The sequence below is a fragment of the Manacus vitellinus genome, unplaced genomic scaffold (assembly GCF_001715985.3).
Source record: "Manacus vitellinus isolate BGI_N305 unplaced genomic scaffold, ASM171598v3 scaffold_66_pilon, whole genome shotgun sequence".
NCBI classification, from domain to species: domain Eukaryota; kingdom Metazoa; phylum Chordata; class Aves; order Passeriformes; family Pipridae; genus Manacus; species Manacus vitellinus.
The window spans coordinates 2,369,156-2,391,731 of NW_021940729.1; the positions used below are offsets into that span (position 1 = coordinate 2,369,156).

The 22,576-nt window shown below is 40.2% G+C and overlaps 1 protein-coding gene across 2 annotated transcripts in view; it reads right to left on the minus strand.

The window, feature by feature from the left end:
* ITPR2 (inositol 1,4,5-trisphosphate receptor type 2) overlaps window positions 1–22,576 on the minus strand; it is a 242,203-nt gene that overhangs the window by 66,937 nt on the left and 152,690 nt on the right. For both annotated transcript variants that reach the window (XM_018083671.1, XM_029963962.1), the window contains exons 38-44: window positions 12,971–13,079; window positions 11,128–11,315; window positions 9,261–9,444; window positions 8,425–8,681; window positions 7,293–7,493; window positions 4,951–5,061; window positions 553–648 (exon numbers count right to left, since the gene is read on the minus strand). In XM_018083671.1, coding sequence (XP_017939160.1) covers window positions 553–648; window positions 4,951–5,061; window positions 7,293–7,493; window positions 8,425–8,681; window positions 9,261–9,444; window positions 11,128–11,315; window positions 12,971–13,079 — 1,146 coding nt within the window. The remainder of the gene's footprint in view (window positions 1–552; window positions 649–4,950; window positions 5,062–7,292; window positions 7,494–8,424; window positions 8,682–9,260; window positions 9,445–11,127; window positions 11,316–12,970; window positions 13,080–22,576) is intronic.

Here is a 22,576-nt window from a genome sequence, read left to right on the forward strand (position 1 = left end):
TTGCTGCTGTTACAGAGCCAGTTGGATTGGGAACAATTTCTCCAGATTTCCAACCCATTTAAAGTTCCTGGAGACCTGCACAAACATCAGGGTTGTTCCAAAATACAGCCACAAGTGTATTTGTACATTTGTATATATTTGTATATTTGTCCAAATGTTTGTAACTCTCTCTGTCCATGAGACGTATTTAACATAAATATATTATATATATTCTATGTCTACACACACTGTTTCACAAACTGTACAAGCCAGTCCCTGCCTGACAAACTGTACTTGGAGGCACTCTACCAGAGTATGATAACTTAGTTAGGAAACAATTACAGAAAAAGTGCTTCAAACGGATAAAAATAATGAAGTCGTAAAGACTGAAATCATGCATGCTTGATCCTTTCAAAGTACTTTTTGTGAATTAGTACCATCCTGATACACTGTGCCACCATACCCTGCCAACACTTTTCAGCTTAGATGCAGATCATTTAAAAAATGTTCTAATGACAGATTTTATTTTTTTTTTCAGCCAAAAGATTTATGAATATTCACAAGTTTTCTCACCAGTTCTCTTGGTCTCATGTTGAAAAGGATTCTTTCCGCGTTCTCACTGTCTTGCCTGCTTTCCATAATAGCCAGCAAAAGCTTGGAGGCATTGTTCTGGAGATACAAAACCAAGTTAATGCAAATTTTAAATCTCTTTCATGGATTAATGACCCTCGCATTTGTTTTATTTGAGATTACAAGAACCACTTTTTTTAGTGAATAAGATTTTCAACCACTTGCATCTTTTATTTTACTGACATTTAATAGCATTTTTTTTTCCCATTTTAATATCAGTAAGACTGATATTTAGTAAGACTAACTAACCCTGCACTCTATATTGGAAGAAGCATTTTAAACACCAAAAAATATTTGACTTAAATATAGAGCTTTGCTGTAGACTGTGCACAAGAAATGAAATTCCATTTCCTCCCCTTACTGCCCACCTAGCAATTTTTGCCCTGGCTTTCTATTGAAACAAGAATCAACAGAGGTAATTACAAAATGTATCACATGAAAGGTTTCATCAATCAGGCAGGTTTCCTTCCCCTTTGGTTTTTTAAGAAGTCCAACTGGTTATTATTTGAAGGGCTGTAAAATAAACTGTCTTCATACATTCCTGGAATCTTGTTTCACTACCAAATATTCCCGGGGGAGCATAAAAAGACAACCTTCTCTTTGTCAACTGGCTGCTTTTCACCGAGACCTCTCCTAAGGATTGAACAGCAGGGGCTTTAGCAGCAGTAGTCTGGTGGTACCTCAGACTTCAGAGACCTGTCTGTCTTCCAGTTAAATCAGTTTTGAAGAGGAGAGGAAGAGTGGTTTTGGAGGTTTGACTGCTTTCTGGCAGAGCAGGATTGCCTTGGTTGACCTGCCACAGCATCCCATCGTCATCCCCCATTAGAGACTGAGCTGTTGGAACACTTGGAGCAGGCAGCAATCCCAAGGTAACAGGTAGGGGCCAGGAAAACTCCCAACCCACCACAGAACCTCATTCTCAGCTGTTTATTGCCATAAATCAGCAATTAAAACCGAAATTTCTCTCAGCAAGAGACAATTAGCACAGGCAGTTTCAGAGGGAAAGGGTTCAGCTGCTTTTGGGACTGAGGCAAGAAGGAAGATGTTGTTCTCCACATGTTCAAGCAATTGTGTTTTAAGCAGCCTTTGTATATCCAAATTTTGACAGTAGAGATGAAAACATGGAGCACTAACATACCAATCACACAGGTTGTAATCCCCAGGGAAACCCAGCCAAATTTGTCCAACTCATAAGCACTTTGTAAATTACAATTTGAGTACTGTACTGCAGAAACACACTGGTTTCATACATAAAAGCCCACAGAGTTTCTTCTTAGTGGGCACAGAATCACAAAGCCCACATGGAGGGAAAGGACAGAATTTTGATTAAGACTCCTAACAGGAAGCTGCTCTGAAGAGCAGGATGGTTTCTTTTCTGCTGCAGTCTTGGTGACCAAGTCACTTGTGGTAGCACTGGTGGGATCTCAAACTGAGGAGGAGGGAAGGGAACATGACAGGTACCAGACAGCTCGAGAAGGAAGGGAAGGAAACAGTCTGCTCCCTTATGGGTGAGGAGGACTTAGAAGCTATTTCCCAGTGCAGACAACGTTGGGGGCAAAGAGAAGCCTTCTGCAGCTTCCACGAAATGAAGAAAGGCAGAGGATGGGTAGGGCTTTGTGTTATCAAAACCCAGCTTCTTGCTACTGACTCAGCAAAAGTGACAATGCCATGGCCTAGAATTACAGCAGGCAGGCACATCCTGCAGGATTTTTCTCTCAGATCACTTGACATTGAGATGGTCATTTGACTACTTATTCCTCCTTTTCTGCATGCTTTGAGACCCCAGGATCTGATTTCCAATCCCAGATATCAATGAGGAAAAGAGGTCCATTGCTTGGAAAGTACAGTACAACGTTCTTCATAACACATTGGTGAAAAATCACTTTCCAGGGGTGCTATAAACAGTGCAGCCCAAAGCACTTCTGGCCTTCATTTCTCTTCACCTGGGTTGCCATCTCATCTCCTCATAAAAATGATGGAAAAATAAATTAATGAGTGAAGCAACTAGATACCCCAGAATAAATTGCTATGAGAAAAAACAAGAAGACACTTGTATTAGACTGTTTACCCTTAGACTGACAATGTCTCTTCATCTTGTCACTATACAGAGTGGCAGATATTGAGGTCATACTGAAATAAGGAAGGCCAGGGTGTCATACTCAAAATAAAAAGAGGCAGAATGGAACATTGGCCATCTGTGCATCAGTGAATACTGTCTACCCTGCTCACTCAATGCGTCCACTGGAAAATATAATCCCATGAAGATGCAATTAAATACCACATCAAAAACTATGTGCAAAACAGGTTAAACTAAGATGGGATGGGAAAATTTAATTCTGCATTGCCTTTGCTCTGGTTGGGGGTGTATAAGTTCAACATACAACGTTCCCTGGAAACAGTGTCTGAGCTTGTTTGATGGTGTAAATATATGGGCCTATGTACTTCAAATTCTGTATTTTCACTGCAAAATTTATGCATTTGCAACTTCAAAGTTGCCTATGAACACTGACAGAGAGTCAGTGTTAAACATTACTTGGTAAATTCAGTGCTTTATTATTTCAGTGTGTTGCCACTCAAAATCAAAACCAGCAACTTCTTGATTTGGATCTAATTTCTTGAGAAAATCTCATCTGGCCCAGCAATGTGCCCAGTTCTGAACTCCACAGGATAAGGATGATATGGATTTAATGGAACAAGTCCAGCAAAAAGCCTTAAAGATGATTAAGGGAATGGAGCATTTTTTCACATAAGGAGCTAGTGAGAGTGTAGCTGTTCAGCCTCGAGTAGAAAGGGCTTAGAGGGATCTTATCAATGCATAAATACCTAATGGGAGGGAATGTAGAACAGGGAACCAGACCTATCTCAGTGATGCCCAGTGAGAGAGCAAGAGATAAAATAAAACCCCCGTGAAATTCTGTCTAAACACAAGAAAATACAGTGAGAGTGATCACACGCTGGAATAGGTTGCCCACATGGGTTGTGGAGTCTCCAGCTGGGGAGATATTCAACTGGACACAGGTCTGGAAAACCTGCTCTAGGCTGACCCTGCTTGAGCAGGGAGGTTGGACAAGATGACCTCAAGATGTCCCTTCTAAGCCAAATGACTCTGTGATTCTGTAAAATCAGAATCATTTTCACAGTTTGAACCTCTGGTGTCATTCAGCACAATTTTTGCTATTTAAGTAACTGGAGTAAGGCACAGACAAGTCTCCTATGAAAGAGCCATCCTTGCAGTGATGTCCCTGAACTCCATTTTTGGTTACTACACAGAAAAGATGTTCTACAAGCACTTGGTAGCTTCATGATGATGGCAAATCAAAATGGCACTGGAGTGAATGCAGCTAGATCTTTACAGAACCTGAAATTTGGACTTCAAAAGAACTGTCTGCATGTTCAAAGTTAAATGTCTGCTTAAATATTTTGCTTGAGGGGGGCCTGAATTACATTGTCATTCAGAAATGTAATTACAGTTATTAAAATCATATGTAAAGCACTGTTGATTCAGTGTTTCATTGTACAGGATATATAGCTATATTGATTATTTTATTAGACATCCATAATGTTGCCAATATGATGCAATGCAGCTACCACAAAGTATTTGCTAGTTTGGGGAGGAAACAGACCATCTGCAATGGAAAGACTTCATTTGGAAGGCAAGAAAAAGCAAAACCCAGGGCTCCTCCTGGACAAATTCTCCCCTACTTGACAGACAGTACAGTTGCAGGGCTCCCCTCTGCAAGGCAGGAGAAACTTATCTATGAGCCTATCCAACTCTCACAGAATACAGAACAAAATCACATTACAAGCCCTCCTGCTCTAGTCTTTGCCCTCACACTCTACGCTTTGTGTCTCCCCTCAGAGGACACTGAGAAGGGAAATAAAATACAGTTTACTTGAACCTTGTATTTGACACTAAAGGTCATCTGAAGTATTATTCTTTTTTCACAACGTCTCCTTCTCAAGTAATTTTAAGAGTTCAGTATACAGAGAGAATGCCAAAATTGTTACATGCCTCTTCAGTGCTGCGTATACCAATCCAGCAAGATTTTACTTCCACAGTACAGAATTTTCATGTCGTGCCTGTTTGATAGGATTTTTTTTTTTTTTAAAGAGCTCAGGGCATACTCCCAAACACAGCAGTGGGTCAAAAGGCCTGTGGTAGAGGGTCTGATAAGGACTCAGAAGCTGAGCTGAATTAATTTGCAATGTATTTTTTTTTCCAAAGGCTGCTGAGTATACTATGCTACGGTAAGATTAAGTAAATGTCAGGTTGCCTACAGCTCTCACATAGGTATGTCTTCTATTCTGAAATTCAAATAAACAAATTTACATATACTGTACCTTCAGCTGAAGCACCAAGTCCATGCAGTATTTGCCAAGAGGGTTTATGTCATTCAAGATGAGTGCAATTATAATATCAATCCCATTAGACTCATGGGTGGCTATGCATGTCTGCAAAAAAAGAGAAGGGAATGGGGCAGGGGCAGGAGAGAGGGAGGGAAGGAGGGGTACAAAGAGGGAGACAGGATAACAGGAGGGAGGAAATATGCACATCAACAAATTTTTAAAAGAAGGACGCAGAACTTGAAAGACCTTGCAACAACAGTGAACCTTTCAGCCAAAGCAGAGCATCCTAAAAACATGCCACAAGAGCTGCTGGGGGAGGCTTGTGTAGTACAGAACTGACCCCAGCACTGCCAGCAGTGGAACACACAACTGGAATAGTGGTGGTGCAGGTTAAAATATGCTCCCAGTAAATCATGCAGGGCTTGGCACCAAGTGGTACAAGTTACAGACAGCAGGAGCACTGCCAGATGCTGCTGAACACATGTGCCAGACTCGGACATAAAAGACATGCTCAGCTGTACAACCAAATCTGCACATCCAAATGCTTAATTTGCAGTCAGCAACCAGTTCTAATACCACTCTTACAGTATGAATTGTTTGCAGAGACTAAGGTTCTCTCCATATACCTGGATGTTCTGCATAGAAGGGCATTTCACAAAACCATAGAATGGTTTGAGTTGGAAGGGACTTTAAAGATAATCCAGTTCCAACCCCCTGCTGTGGGCAGGGACACCTTCCACTAGCCCAGGTTGCTCAGAGTCCCATCCAGCCTGGCCTTGGACACTTCCAGGGGTGGGGCAGCCACAGCTTCTCTGGGAAACCTGTGCCAGGGCCTCATCACCCTCACAGAAAGGATTTTTTTCCAAATGTCTAACCTAAAACTACTCCCTGTCAGTTTGAATCCATTCCTCCTTGTCCTGTCACTACATGCTCTTGTAAAAAGTCCCTCTCCATCTTTCTTGATAGACATGGAATTCTGGATGTGGAATTCAAAACTGTACTTCACAGATGCCTTTACAGCTGGAGTCCTGGACCTTCTAGGTATTGTAAGTGTCAGTTATACAAAAGCCTGTGGTGCTTTTTCCTTCTAGCAGGTTTATGGACAATAGGAAAGAAGAAGGTTTCCAGGAAGACAGAGAGAGGGAAAAAATGAAAATGAGAGTGTTGAGCATTTGCCTCTGAAATACACTGAATTAGACTTGTAGTTGGTGTGAACAAGCATAACTCAAATCCTGAGTGACTTCCAGCAGGTAGGTCTAAGTAATGAAGGGTAACTAATCATTCCCTTCCACTATCAGTGTTCCTCCAGTGCTCCTTAAGTAAATTTGTTGGAGACCATGTTAATTTGTAACAGGTTTTTTTTTTCATCTCCAGTCCTGCAGCTATTCTTTTTTTACAGTTGTTTTTCCCATTCATAAGTGGATTGAATCTAACTGTTCAAAATTCAGTCCACTAAAGGATTTTTGTTTGTTTGCTTTTAAAGTATTAAGTAAATGCAGTTGATTACCAGCAAAGGCAATAGCAGCAATTTATATTTCATTTGTGCACATTAATGAAGAAGCATTAATATTGCATGTATTTCTTCAGCTATTCCTACTATAAAGAAGAGATTGCTTCTGTAATTTGCCCACTGCAATTTTCCAATTGATAATCCATAGTAAAAATTCTGCAATTTCAACCAGTGTTACAACTTTACTGCAGTTCTCTTCAGATCAAAGCATATAACCACATTCTTTACATCTCCATACTTCTTCAGCACAGCACTAAAGAGACCATTACCAAAAGTCACACCTTTATGACTTAAAGCACTGGAGTGAACAAGGCAGAGATGAGCAGAAGCCTGGTCTTTAGTTTCATCCATTTCACTACTGACATCATAATTAAAGATGCTGCTAGATAGTATAGCAGGATGAGAAGTTAAACTTTGTGGCAGATATGTGAAATAAGGAAAGTAAACGTTAGCAACCCATATAAACACCAGCAAGGGCAAAATGTTTGAAAATTAAGAAAACAAGACTGTGTTTGCAATGCACTTCCACAGCTGTGACTCCAAATCCAGTCTCACAAAGTGAGGTTTAAGCCACAGACACAACATTAAGCTCTCTCCAAAAGAACTGGTAATCCTCAATGGAAGCAGATATACCACAGGAAGAGTCTGTTTTGAGTTCTGACTTAAAAGGTTCACTCAGGCCTTATGAAAGCTTGTGTGTTAAGCCCAGTCACAGCAGTTGGAAGTGAATTTATGTTATTAGCAACATTGAAATATTTATGACAAGCACCCAGACACCACACATTCAGGTACACTCTTCTGCATCCAGGAGTTATTTGAGCCCTACCTGGTTTTCATGGCATGGACCTTGGCAATACTCAGTAAGGCTTTCCAGTGTCTGGTTGACAAGAGCCACATTCCTCTCATTGATGTAAAGCCCCAACAAGCCCAGCCCACCCGTTGTGCTTCCGCAGATGCAGTCCAGAAACTGAAGGGTCTCACAAACGAGATTGTAATTTGTTTTATTGTTTTGATGTCTTAAAAAATTCTGGTGGATGGAGAAAATGAATATACACCAAAAAAAAAAAAAAAGAGAGAGAGAGAGAGTCAAGTCAAACACAGTCTTTTTTCCCATGAAAACATGAAAAGGTACTATTTATATATACAATTTATACAAATTATGACCACTGTACATCAGGTACTGAAGTACAGCACACTACAGAAAATATATTAGGACCTAGTGCAGCAGGTGAGAAATTAAAAGCTGATTAAAACAGCAGAGCAAAGAGGGCTTAGGAAAGTGAGCTTTGCAAAGATCTGCACTGGCCTTAAATGTCTTATATATGTCCTGCACACCTGCCTCCACCCATCTATTACACCCCTGCTCTGGGAAGCTCATTCCCACAGCTGAGCAGGTCTCATAGCACATCACAGCCACTCCTTGGCTGTGCCAGCCCAGAACTGCAGCTCAGCTCAAACCACCCCCAAAACTGCTCTAAGGGAGGCTCCTGGACACTGGGAATAATTGTAGAAAATTCATTTTGCAAAAGTTGCTATGGGGACAGTAATTTCTACCAAGAGAACTGATATAGGAGGGACACACATCTCAAAGCCTTCAATCATAACACCTTGGGAACAGAGCAGTTCCCAAACACTACCCAGAAAGTTCTTGTGGTCTTCAGGTCCGTGGTAAGTGATCCACCATTTGTGCACAGAAACCTGACTAGCAGGGTCACTCAGACACTTCTCAGTTCCATGTGGCTACACTGCAGTCCCCAAGCAATTCTGAGGACATAAACATGAACTCAACTAAGGTGGGTCTTGAAAAGGGTTATTTTAACCTTGGACCAAAAGAAGAACAACATTTTAGACAGCCCTATTCTGTAACAGCAGCCAGGCACAAGGGTGTTTTTTCTTCCCTTTTGAAGCTGCAGTCCCTATAAATACTTCATTTGCAGCTCAGCTCAAAACCACTTTACCTGGAGCTCTCGGTTGTGGTTCTCACACAGCAGCTGAAGAAACCTCAGTATTGGCTGCATGATTGCAATGGCAGGGCTCATGATTGCTTCTTCTGTGGACTTCTCTTCTGCATTTGCAGCATCTGTTCCTGAGCCCATGAGATCTATTTCTGGGTCCATTTCTCTCCTATACACAGAGTAAGCCTTGGATGTTGCAGAAGATGCCTCTGTTAACTGTCCTTTCATACCCTCTTTCAGATGCAGGGTTGAATCCTTAACTGAAAAGAAGATGATTTTCCTTCATTTTTGAAACTCTTTCTCCTCATTTGATTAAACAATAAGAAAACAATAATAATGAATGCAACTTTTTCTTGGTTGGTGCCTAACTTTTCGAAGACCTCTAGGCAACTTACAAAGAATATCAAAGCAACATTCATGCAGGGATAGCATGTTCCAAATAAACCACAAACCAGAGTGAAACAGAACATTAACACAAAAAGCCCTACTATTTCTCTCCCATATACAATAAATGATGAGAACAATGGAAAGACCACAGGGTGGGAAATCAGTTCCTGTGCTTGCTCTTGTGAAATAGCCCCATTAGCAGCAGCCTCTACTTCTGTTTCTCTAAAAATATGGTTCTATATCTTTTATTGATGCGAACTGGCACAGCTTCACTGATTCCATCAAAGCTAATTCCTTGTAGCCAGCCTGGGGTGGACTATAATTCAGAGAAAGCAGACAAAAGATGCAAATTAGCAATGGTTAATATTGAGGCTTATTGATCATCTCAACACAGCGGTGCAGTTCCAATATAAAATGCACTTCTCCCCTCTTTCACAGGAGTGCCTCCTTACCTCTCTTTTTGGGAACAGATATGGTGAGGTCATTGTCATCCTCTTTCTTTTTGCTCCCCAGATCAATAGTGTTCACTGTCACTGTTGATCTGATCTCCTGCTGAGCAGCTTTCATGCGGTCATACAGCACCTTAAAGAATTTCTCTGACTTCTTTTGCTCCTTCAGTTGCTGGTAGGTTGAATACTGCAAAAAAAAAAAAAAGTTCAGATATCAATCTCCTAAGGAAGAAGAAATACAAAAATACACTATTTTTTGGCAAAACAAATGATGAGTAATTAATTCACTTATATAAAACAAATGTTTGCCACCAGTTCTTTCATGAAGTGATATGCAAGGTTGGTAACAAAGATTGATGATAATGTTTCAGAATTTGGGTAAAACGGTGAACAGTGCTATTTGCAATCTTTAAAATGTCACGATATTACACTTGAAGTTAAATTATTTTGTGACACTCTCCATTTCTGCAGCTTACTAGAGTAATAATATTCCATCTACAAATAACAGTGAAAAGTAACTGTTATTATGCAACAAGAGGAAACATGGAACATCTAAGATGTAATATTATAACTTGGACTATATTAATTTTTTGTGCTACACATAGAGTTTAATACTAAATAGTTAATATTTTAGGTTACAGTCCCTTAGTATTACTGTCAAGCAGTCTGAGTAACATTTGCAGCATTTTACAAACTGTCTCCCAAAGTAAAAGCTTTTTATGGCCCCTAACAATTCATTTTAGAAAGGTGGGAAAAAAAATCTCATTTCTTTATCATTTTCTGGACACTCTATAAGGGTCACAGATCATATTATCTTTTTACAGAATAAAGATACAAAATGGGATTCCTCCCACAGGCAATGATGAGAGCTGGAGAAATGCAGGAAATGGTTCATGGCAACTCTCCTCTCTTCTGATAACTCTGCTGGTCATGGTCAAGGATAAATAATCATAGAATCATGGAATGGTTTGGGCTGGAAGGGACCTTAAAGACCATCCAGTTTCAACCCCCTGCCATGGGCAGGGACACCTTCCACTAGCCCAGGTTGCTTTGCTCAGAGCCCCATCCAACCTGGCCTTGGACACTTCAGGGATGGGGCAGCCACAGCTTCTCTGGGCAACCTGTGCCAGGGCCTCACCACCCTCACAGGGAAGAATTTCTCCCTAATATCCCATCTAAACCTGCTCTCTGTCAGTTTGAAGCAATTCCCCCTTGTCCTGTCATTCCAGGCCCTTGGAAATAGTCTCCCTCCATATTTCCTGTAGGACTCCCTTCAGATCCTGGAAGGCCCCAGAGTCACCCCAAGGTCACCCCAAAGCCTTTTCTTTTCCAGGCTGAATAATCCAAACCCTCCCAGCCCTTCATCATCTCAATTCTCCCTCTTTCTTCAATCATCTTATTTGGCGAAAGTTGAGTTGAGGGACACAATTCACAAAAAACAAGAATCCATAGTTTAAAGCAGTTTTTTTCTATGGAATGGGATACCGCTTTTCTCAAATGATCAGTTTTGCTCTCTTTGGAGATTTTGATAAATGTCCCTGAAGGTTTCCAGAAAATATTTTTATTGCCATTATATACTTAAAAGCACTGTTATTTTTAATTTTACAAAGAGTGATATAAAATAAATTGAGGCAATGCTTACATGGCAAAAACCAGATTAAAAGAAGCACACAGAAAGGGACAGCTGAAAAACATTTTCTTCTATTGAAGAGTCTACACTACGAGATATTGCATAGCAATAGGGCATATTTACCTTTGTATTACAGTGACAAACTTTTCACAGAACTCACAGCAGAAAGGTTCTTTCTATTTGTCGCCAGGCTACGTGCTTCTGAAAATCAATATGTGAATAAGGATATTAAATAAGTACCTGTGTTTGCGTATTTCCACCTTCAAGCAACGCAATGCCAAGCAAAATGCCTTCTGAGAAAATCCTGTCATTCCTGGTGTTTACTATGACATCTATAACCAGTTCCGAGGCACCTTCTTTATCCAGAAGGCACTGAATATCAAACATGGTCACCCCAGATTTATCCGAGTCTTGTCCCGAAAATCCACCTGCAAATTAGACAAAGACATCCCATTCATGATGGTTTCACACATGGGCACAGAAGCGTATCTATTAGTAGTAATAATGCACACAATAGCAATGTCATAAATTTCATTTTGAAATTCTCTTTCAGGTAAAATTCCCCCTGATAAAAAATCGAAGATTTTTGTATGAAACTGCAATGTTGGGCTCTAAGAATAAGCAATAAAACAAGTCCCCAAACCATTGTTCTTTCATGATATTCAGACAATAAGGAAGTTGGAAATGACACCATTTTGTTCACCAAAGCCCTTTTTTAATTCCACTGCTGCACACACCCAACTGTGAGTATGGGCAGTGCTCTGAGACCACTTTTAAATCTGCTCTTCCATCTCAGACCTAATCTACACAAAGATTGTGTCCTGCTAAATCCACTCTGGTTATGAGTATGACCTTCTAGCCAAGTGCTGCTGCCAACAAAACTCCTAAATCATTAACGTCATGATGACGTTCTTTAAGAACAGAGACCTGAGTTAATCCAAGGTAAAGGAGTGGGTTGAAGAAATCTTGCTGAATTGCATTAGCTCATTAAATCAACCATCTTTTATTATAACAGATTATCATCTTTCCTGCTATACTTCCTTCTATAAAGATATAACTGTGTCCACCTCATTAGGAAAAATACAGTACTGTTTTAATCAGTCAGTACTATTTTGATTAATCTGATTAAAATCGTGTAGGCTTTGTTTGTGATGAAGCCATACACACAACTTTTAAAGACAGAACTAAAAAGAAAAAAAAAAAAGTAAATCAAGTAAATCTTTACTCTCCTGTTTGTTAGGGAGCAAAATTTGGTGTGCAGGATATCAAAACTAAACACTTCCAGTGTCTACACTGAAATAGCCATGGAGGAACAGTTAGGTAACATTTGGAAATGCCCACAAATCTGGGTATGCCTTTAATATATGCTGAAAATGCAATGACAAGTATTTTGACCTGGCTCTGTACCCAACTTCTGTCTCTTTTCCCATGACATGCATTATTTTGGGTTTTCTTAGAAACCATCCTATAGTAACTTCCTGTGGCTTCTATAACAACAATGCAAAAAAATTAGGTTATAATGGCCCTACAGAGACCATCTGCTCAAACTTCCTGCTCAAGGTAATTAGAGCAGGTTCATCAGAGTCTTGTCCAGTTGTAACAAGAACTGACACATCCTACAGCTTCTCAGGGAGATCTGTTCCATTGTCCAACCAGTGTTTTTGCAAGAAGCTTTTCCTTATACCTTTTTTTTTCATATATCAATAAAGGGTCTAGAAGTGTAAAAAAAAAAAGTTAAGCTTCCAGAAACAGCAACATCTTTATTTAAATGTTTTGTGCTTTGCTGAATTTCTGAATGGTGATTTACTGGTACCTACTTTGGTACCTCCAAACGTCCTGTGATCCTTGTGGGTCCCTCCCACCTCAGCATATTCTGTGATTCTATGAAATGCACAGGAGCCATCTGAGACAAGTGCATGCAACTTAAAAATAGAAAAAGTCTGCTACTACCTCTCTTCTAACTAATCATAGAACACGTTTGTATTTATTTACCAACTGAATCACTGGAGCACTTCCAATGTGCCTATTAGAAAAAAATGATGCTGCTAATTTTGTTCTCTTGAAATGATCTGTGTTGATTTACCTCCCACTTGTGCAGTTTTGCTGTAGCTGGCAGACAGGGGCCCATTCATACCACTTCCATATTCCCCTTTAAAGTAGCGATACAGGAGTATTTTCCTTAAAGTGTTGCCCTTTAAGAGAAAGATAAAAATAGAAGAAATGAGAGTTGTGGCCAGTTCCCTTTGTTTGAAAAGCAAGCTGTTTAACATAGATACATAATTTATTAGGTCTTTCCATTATAATTAGGAAGCACACAAATAGTAAATTTGTCCAGAAAACAAACATCTAATGGTCTTACCTAACAAATCCCATGGGAAGAATTCTAAAATAGTGTTGTATAAACTTTTATTTTATGTTTCTTTTAAACTTATAGATTACAAATAAAATACCTCAACCTCAATAATTCTGACTGGTTATCTGTAAGATGTGTATATTGAAACAAGTTCCATAAATAGCCAACACTCTGCAGTCATTGTGTCTATGCCCTATGCTGCCATGGCAGTACTTTCTTCCTATTTTCTGCAGCTGAGTAGTATCACTCCCTTTTCTCTGATCTCAGATAATACAGCTGATTGTCTGAAAGAAGCCACATCACATGAAATATTTAAACAGATATGTGACATTTGATAGAACAGTTTAAAAAGCATTCTCTGTATTTCCTTGTTCCTTGACTTCCAAAACCACAACCAGTCAAAATTTGCATGCAGCTCTCTGAAGATCTTCCCTTTCATTTCGCTTAATCCAACATGTCTTGTGTTGCAGAACATAAGAGTCAGAGGTACCAATTACTTGGCATTTTTATTTTGCCTTCAGTCTCTTGGGAACACCTTCAGTCAACACTCAGCTTTACAGAGGCAGGAGGTGACACAACAACTGTAGGCATATCTGTAACCTAAGATTTTATACAGAAAAGAGTACACAAGGCCTCCAATGATCACCACAGAAGTTGGTAATTTGAACAGCTTGGTAGTAAAATGGAACAACTTTTTCCTTACTTTTACTAAACTAATGGTTTTAATGAAAGAAAAGAATGTAAAAAACACTGCATCAGAAGCACTCCCACTTCTCTGTTAACTTAACAGTATTTCCAAGAGCCCCAGTGGGGATTCACTGCTTCACTGACCTCAAAGACAATGGGTTTGTCCACCTCAAACAAGTGCCAAAATGCAGGATTTTGTGTGCCACCTGACAACACAACCCAGCCATTCCTTCCTAGTTCTCACAATGTGATGTTTTAATTTGTTAATAGTCTGTACAGATTTCCCTCAAACAGCTAAGAAAAGTACAAGGCCTATGTTAAAATATCAAAAGCTATAAATACAATGGGCTGCAAGAAAAATAAGAAGTGTCACCTACACATCTGTAGTGCAGTGCCAGGGAATTTATTAGGTGGATTTTCCAGGTGAGCTTTAGCCAGTGTGCTCTACACTACAGAGGGAGGCGAGGATTCAGAAGTCTCTGAGGAGCTCACACAGAGACAGATTCCTTCCCAGCCTGGTTTATGGTGGGGTTTAACCCTGCATGCGTGGACAGGGTAGGCTAACCAAGCTCATAAGCAATTCTGACATTGCAAAGAGCACCAGCTCCTCCTGCTCAACATCATGTCTCCAGCTGTGACCAAAATCCAGTGTCTTACAGGACAGTGAACCTCATTTTCCTTGCGTCCTGAAGAAGACCAATGTATTATTGAGGGGAAAAAAGTTCTCACTGGAACCAATAAACATGGACTAAGAAGCAGGATAAAGTCCCTTTTCAAGCTTTCTCAGCTGCATATATCCAGAATTATAAAACTGTATCACACAAATGGAATCACAGAGCAAAAACCCTTTCTAAGTCCAGACTAGGGCCTGATCCAGAATGGGCACTGCCTTGAGACAAGATCTTTTCATCAGAAAGGCTGGCACTTGCCATACCACCTGATCAGCCACTCAGTTTGAGTCAACATCCTCAACGAGTAATCTTTGCAGTCTGTGGATGACTAATGGTAAATTATAGAAACAGTCACAGTGCAGTCATGGGAAGAAACACCAAAAGCCATCTATATATAGTTAAGAATACTACCTGTGGTCACAAGCTTTTATTTTTCAATCAAAACAGCCTTTATTTTATCCAGAAGAGAGTTTAAGACCACGAAAAAGCTTTTGACTAATAAACTGAATGATTTAGCACTGGGGTCTGATTGCTTGGAAGCGAGTAACTGAGCACATCTCAGCTCTTACTGCCTCATTACCTTCAGAGACATCAGGAGGAGCAGGAATATGAAGATGTTTTTCCATCTGCAATGGGAAGGGGAATCCTGCTTCCCCTATTACCAAACTAAGGCACAGACTTGTTCCAAGAAGCAAGCCTTAATTATTAGGATTCCTGCTCTCTCTCACTCCTTCTCTCAACCTCCCATAAACTCAGACAACAGTCACAGTTCCAGAAGCCAAAGTGTCAAGAGTCAAGGACGCCGTGCTTGCAAAGCAGAGATGTGGTGGCACCTCTGCTTTGGCTGACAGCTGTGCCAAAGACGCGCCCTCGGGCTCAGCCCACACACTTGCAAACTCAGAATCTTCCTCCCCTTTGTGATGACCATATGACTTCATGAGCCTTGTGAAATCAGCTGCCACTACAAAGAGCAGAAAAGACCAGCAACACAACCCGGGGCTGAGAAATGCACAGAAAAAATGCTCCAGGAATGTATCTCAGCAGCACCCGTCACCTCCTGCGTGCAACTGTGTGAGGCACCATGCTAGAAAAAGATGGAAAGACCCTGCTTCCCACAAAAGTGCTGATCCTGCTGGCAGAGGTGTCTGGGTATGCTTTTATGGGAATGCCAAAAAACGCATCTAGAAGAGCCTATCATGCGGACGAGACAAACTGCTGCCAGGGTGAGCGAGACAGCCACGCCATTGATGTCCTTGTGAACTTAGCCTAGCCACAAAATTAATATTGCCCAAAAGCAAATGATCCCAGCAGCAGCATGAATAAGCAGTTTGCAGCAGCTATTATTGATAACCACGTTACTAAAGCAGAGGCCAGAAATAAAAGCACACTGGGCAGGGCAGTGCTGTCTTCCCCCACTACATTTCCACACGTGGCAGAAGTCTCAGCCTTCCAAGCTGAATCCCTCCCCTGCTGGCTACAATACACTTTCTTTTATACCTCTTATTAGGGTATGGAAGTGGCATGTAAACATCACTCAGCTGACTGCAAGCCTTCTATAATGGCTAGAACATTGTATAGCTTTGGGAAAAAACACAATGAAACATAACAGCCTTATTGTTACTGATGAATACCACTGCATTGTCCCTAACAAAAACTAGGGTAAAGACTGAGGGCACAAGAAAGCAACAACTGGATATTGTTGTTGCAGTTTTAAATAGCTAGGGATTGACAGACAAAAGTTTCCAATAGGGAATAATTATTCCAATAGGAACACGTAGACACAAACAAATTATGTTTTCTCAGTCCGTATTTTATTATACTCATTGGTCTCTAAACTTGATTTAAATGCCTTAATACAATGGTTTGTTCACTTTACTTCTCTGAGCCTGCAAAAGGCTGGTTCCACATAAGGATGGGCTGTTCTGTGCCAGGAAGGAATGGCTGAGAGAGATACCTAAGGCTTATTGTGGATACCTGCATCAGCACCAGCTCACTGTATTACACTGTTAAAAATTATCTGTTCTCTTAAATAATTCTGCACTCTTCTTAAGGAATTGGAATTCTATTTATGATGTTCTGAAGGCTGAACTAGAGGATCTGGTGATCTCTTCTGGTTCTCACTCTACATGAAAATAATGAAATGTTCAGATTACCAGTGATAACACATAAAAGGCAGCTACATCCAACAGGCATTTCTGTGATACAATGGATGATGTTGTGAGTGTATTTCAGTATAAATTCAGGAAGATACATGAAGATTAGGCATGTTAAATCTTTACATGCAGATAATTTGCAGCCACATATAAAAGAGGAACTGTCGGGGATCTCTGGTCTACTAATACAGATTTTCAGAAAGCATGGAACAGATACAAAATGGTAGAGAACTGGGAGAAATCTCACGTGCAATGCTACTTTTCTAAAAGTGCATGGGAGTACTTTTTACACTTCTTACTGATATCCAACCGTCTGCAGTGAGTTTGATATGAACTCTGGGGAAAACAAATGGCTAATTTTGCATTCCATTAACAGAAAATTAAAGGAAGCTCCTATAAACTGATGGCAGTTTTAATACTGGCATCATGTTGCAATAATTGCCTCAATACAGGTTTACAAAAACAGACCTTCTGAAACTTCTGAAGATTATCTTCTGCTTTTGCTAATAATGAAAATATCATTCTGGTAAAGTTTGATAAACTGTGCAGTGTGACATAATCCTGTCAGGCAAAATTTTTGATTAAGTAAGCCCACAAGGATAGTTATCAAATGGCTTAACAAGTAAAAGATTGACAGAATTTAGTGTGCAATTTAAAGCAAGAAATCATAAACAAGTGCATAGGCTTCTAATAGGCAACCTCACAAAGTATTTATTGTCTGCCTGGGGTTTTTCCAATTAAATAAAAGAATACAGAAAATAATTATTAATAGTGTTTAGAAAGGACACCAAAAAAAAGGGAGGGGGGGGAATGGGGTGGTGAGGTCTAGTCACTGGTAACAAGTTAGGCATCATTCATTATACTGACTAGATGCAAACAAAATGAGCCTCATCATGTCCAAACCCCTGTATGTCTTAATAACAATAAAATGCAGAACACCAAAAAATGCAGGATTCTGTTCTAGAAGGCCATGACTTTGGGGAAGAATGAAAGGTCTTGGAGCAAAAAAAAAAAAGACAACTCCCAAAATCCCACGATTCTGTGAATGAGAACAAGAGCAATTATGTAGGATTTGTGAGACTATTTTACTTCTCCACACGCAGGGGCACGTTACTGCAGGAATATCACACCACAAGTTGGTGTCCACAACTCAAGAAGTATGCTGACAAATTGGATTAGGCTTGGAGAAGCTCCATGAGAGTGATTAGGGAACAAAACATGCCTTCTCATCAGAAATTCAAGGCTTTCTATCTACTGAGCTAGTCAGGCTAAGCATGAGCTCTGTTTCTGACTATCTACACAAGAAATCTGACAATGGATGACTTCAGTCTAAAGATAAAAGGTGCAAGACATGCTGGTGAGAAGCTGAAGATGGAGGAATTCAGCTAGAAAAGAAGTAGAGGCAGCTGGGTTATTCAGTTTGTGGGTTATGAATTTTATTTTTATTTTATATAACAGTAATGGCATTTAGCTATTGGAACAGCTTAAGAAGAGGTGTGATAGTCTGTACTGCTGGCAGTTACTAAACCACGACTAGGTGGCATCTCAGACAGAAACTATTTGAAGATCTTGTGGTCTACATTAGGAGAACAAGTTGGGTGACAAAAATATGTCATCTCACATAATCTATGGAGACATCATGCCACCTTTTCCTGTAGTAAATATAGATGAGGTTAGAAGCCTGGCTTTCTATGAAGGCTGTTTAAAAAACACCTCCCTCTACATTTTCTTCTCATAATTTATAAATGAAATTCCTATACTGCTTGGTCTGAGTGCCCGCTTCGGGATGATTTTTTGTTGTTGTTGTTGCTTTTCACCCATTTTCAAACTATTTTGTTCCCTTATTTCTTTTGGACACAAAACACAGCAGGAGAAGTAATTTTGTGCAAGTGGCTTCTGTGAAGATACCATGCATGGAAGTTTTATAACCCTTTAAATTATGATTCAACCTGCTCTTGAAATGTAAGATGACACAGACATCTCCTCATTTCCAAGAGGGATCAACTGAGGCCACAGCTACCACACACGCATGGTGTTGCACAAGCACGAGCTTGGAAGAGAGTCCCGGAGCCCTGACTCCTATTATGTCCAGAAAATGGAAAATTTCTGTTTTCATGATGCCAGCAACTTCCAGGGGGGCTCACGAATTGGGGGAAGTTGTTTGTTTTGGGGAGTTGTTTGTTTGTTTTTACACAGAGTGAGCTTTTTTCCTTGGTTTTGATCTTTTTTTGCAACAAGATGTTTTCATAGCCAACTGATAGTTGAAAGTGATATATTTTCACCAATAAAACATGACACCCAACAGCAGAGTTATTTGCATGCTGGGGCACCCCAGGGAAAAAGCACTTTTAAATATGAGGTTGGGTCCAGCTGGTGCCCAGCTCTGCTTCCACTAAAATCAACGAGAGATTTGCCAGCAATTTCAGTAGGAGAAGGAGTAGACAAGCACTTTGCCAGGCAAAAGTTTTTTATCCAAGTCTGAAAAGAAAAAAAACTAACCCAAAATATGCACCAGACTTCATGACACAGTTCTCCTTGGAGAGCAGAACCGGCCACCCACACCTCTCATCTGTCTCTCATTAGGCAGAGACACCCCACATTTAAAATGTGCCATTGTTCAATCCTACACAAAAACTGGGAGTAATCCCACTTGTCTCCATACAAACTGCCTAAATCACAAACACCGATAAACTCAAGGTTGTAGCTAGTGCAGAAATTCAGTAAAAAACCACAAGTGTGACCTTCTCTAAAACCAAACTACAGTGATTTAAAAGAGCTGCTAATTTTTTTTTGCAGTCTTTTAATTCTTCTTTCCTTTGCAGTTCCAGGTTCCATAGAAAGTTGGAAGCCTAAGTGCCAAAATATTTCAAAACAAATGTTATTGCCAGTCTATTTTCAATATGGATAGTGAAAAGGATACTGCATACATTGCAAGAAAACCAGGTTTTGCCTGGTGACTGGCCAATTTTGCACCCTGAAGAAACTGAGGAAAATGTCATATTAAAAGTAAGGGGATTTTTGGCAGTATCTCTAAAAAGTGTCTCCACTAAAAATACAGCAGGAGAGAAAAATTATTTGGATTAGTGAAAGCCTCAGCATTGGGACATTCAGATTTAGCCTGAGAAGAAAACATTTTTAACTTACAGTTTCATTTCGTAATTGTATAATTTTTTTCTACTGGGTCATAAAATATTAGTAGCTGTCAAATGTCCATTTCTTTGTCCAAACATAAGATCTCTACATACATATGCATTTATATAGAGAGTGAACAGTGTTTTGCTGTGGGCAAATATGATTGTTTATATCTGTCACTTGTGCTGTTACTCATTGGGTGACAGGGTTTCCATCTATAGTGATAAATTGTGCACTTACAAAACAGGTCATGTTTGCACCTATGTAATTTTTCCTTTGCAACTTCCCCCGGTACAAGACAAAGCACCGAGAAACACAATAACCCAAGTTCTCCACCACTGAAAGAAAACAATGTAAGATTTGATCACGATTATTCAGAAGCATTTATGACTGCACCATCAATAACATACTGGAGGAAAAGACTAGATCTGAAAAGCATAATTTTCAAAGACTAAAATTACCTAACCCTTATGCTGCAGGGGGTAAACTTTCAAAGTGATGCACAGGGGGTTATGCACACAAATCCTATTATTTGTTAACAGGATTTCTGTGTGGAACTCCTCGTGCTCTGCAAGGAAAAGATTTACCCGTAAGTGCCCTAACGTGGATATTTACTGAAATAGACACTTAATTTCCAGATGAATACTTATGAGCACTACTGGGTTTTGGTGTTTTATGAGCAATTTGAAACAGGTAGCTGGGGAAAATAACACAAGTGGCCAAATAGCAGTTTCATGACATTATTCTCTTTCACTGTGCTGCTGTTATGGTGAACTTCGAAGCCAAAGCATTACAGATATCTGATTTACTAGCTAAGGGAGGAACTGCAGATGTAGTGCCTGTCCTGTTTGGAATCAGATGTGCCAGGATCTTCATCTCTTGGCTCAGGGCTTTCAAATTGGCTCAGGAGGCACTTCTCTATTTCAGTTTTCACCTGCTCATTTTTACCCACCACCAGCTCCACTGATTTCTCAACTTCACCCTTGTCTACTACTAAAGATAACAGAAACATAGAATTGTAGAATGGTTTGAGTTGGAAGGGATCTTAAAGCTCATCTTGTTCCATCCCCTGCCATGGGCAGGGACACTTTCCACTATCCCAGGTTACTCCCAGCCCCATCCAACCTGGCCCAAGACCTCATCAAAGCCAACCATTTTTCCTCTAATGCCACTCATTCCTGCCTGAAACACCATCATATTCAGTACACGGATATTCCACACACAGACCTGCTGGATCCCATCCTTCCATGATTTACAGATGTGCTTTTGACAGTGATCAGCAACCCTGTATCCAGAATGCCTCAAAAACCAGCCTGACAAAATGACCACCACACCTCATGGTTCTGAGCAACACCTCTTGCATTCTTAGATGGAAACAGACACCAAATTATTGCTGATTTCTCAGACTTCAGGCATTAAGGAAAAAACAGGAACGATGAAAGGAAGCCAATCCTGTGGTAGTTCAGGGCAGCAGCAATATTTAGACATATATTTACGTATATGGAAACATAGTCTTAGCATCTACCTCACTGGAAAATGAGCACAAATCAGCTCCAAAAACCAGTCTGGATGGGGTCAGGATACAGCACAAGATGTCCTAAGTGGTAACTGCGGTGATAGGTAGATTGTCCCTTTGCTCTGTGCTGCAAAGAAAATGCTGCATCCTTCTCCAATTCTCAGCAGAGGAGAACAATTCCCACCTGGAGCACAGCCAGCTGCCACACTGATTTCACTGTATCTATGAAATTAGGTGGCGTTTCAGACCAACAGAAAAGTAAAGCAAAGTTAGACAACACCACAAGTCTGGTGCTTTATCAGCTATCCATTTTGACAGGTATAATTTGAAAATATTTATAATTCATGTTCCCGTTTTAAAAAACAGTAGTTCGAATAAATTTCCAGTAAACTTGATTGGGAATTTTCTATTCATGTCAACTCTCCCAACTGTATAATCCTATTCATGATAGCTGGCACTTTAAGTTCAGCACCTAGAGTTCTGTGCTTGTATGAGAATTCCAGTTTACATTGAAAAAAAAGAGTCCAAAACAAAAACCACCCCGATCCCTGCTAATTTCTAGCGCTCCTGGTCCTGAGAATAGTACTTGGAAATGTGAAATCTGTGTGGCCAGAGCCAGAAAGCCAGGAAAAATAAAACAAAAAGAATTAAACCCCACTAAAATATGTGGATGGGGTTTTGATCATTAGGAAACCAAACCCAAGTGGTTTCATCATTTCTAGGAGCCTGATTTGACTTCGACTGCCAGAGGTGGTAAATATCAACTACATATTAAGCAACCTCCTCCAGCAGATTTGTTGATAGTGCATGCCAAGAGGAGCTCAGATCCTTGCTGCTGACTCTCAGCAAGGACAGAGTTGCTGACACTTGGCTGTCACCACAAAGAGCCACATCCCCTCTTCCTCAAGCACCAAATCCACCCCCAAGTAACTCAGAATTAATGGCAATACAGGATTACGAGGTAAGGCCACACTAAAAGGAAAGGACCCCTCGATAAAGTATAAGAAATGGATAATCTTATGACTAAAACATCATCACTGAAGATCTGAGCTCTGTTTCTGCCCTGGCAAAGGCTGTGTTGACACACAGAGTTGGACTCTATGATAACCCCTGCGCTGAATTCCTCAGGAGGCTGGAAAGAAGGCACTTGGCAGGGTCATTCCCCAGGCATGAGGAA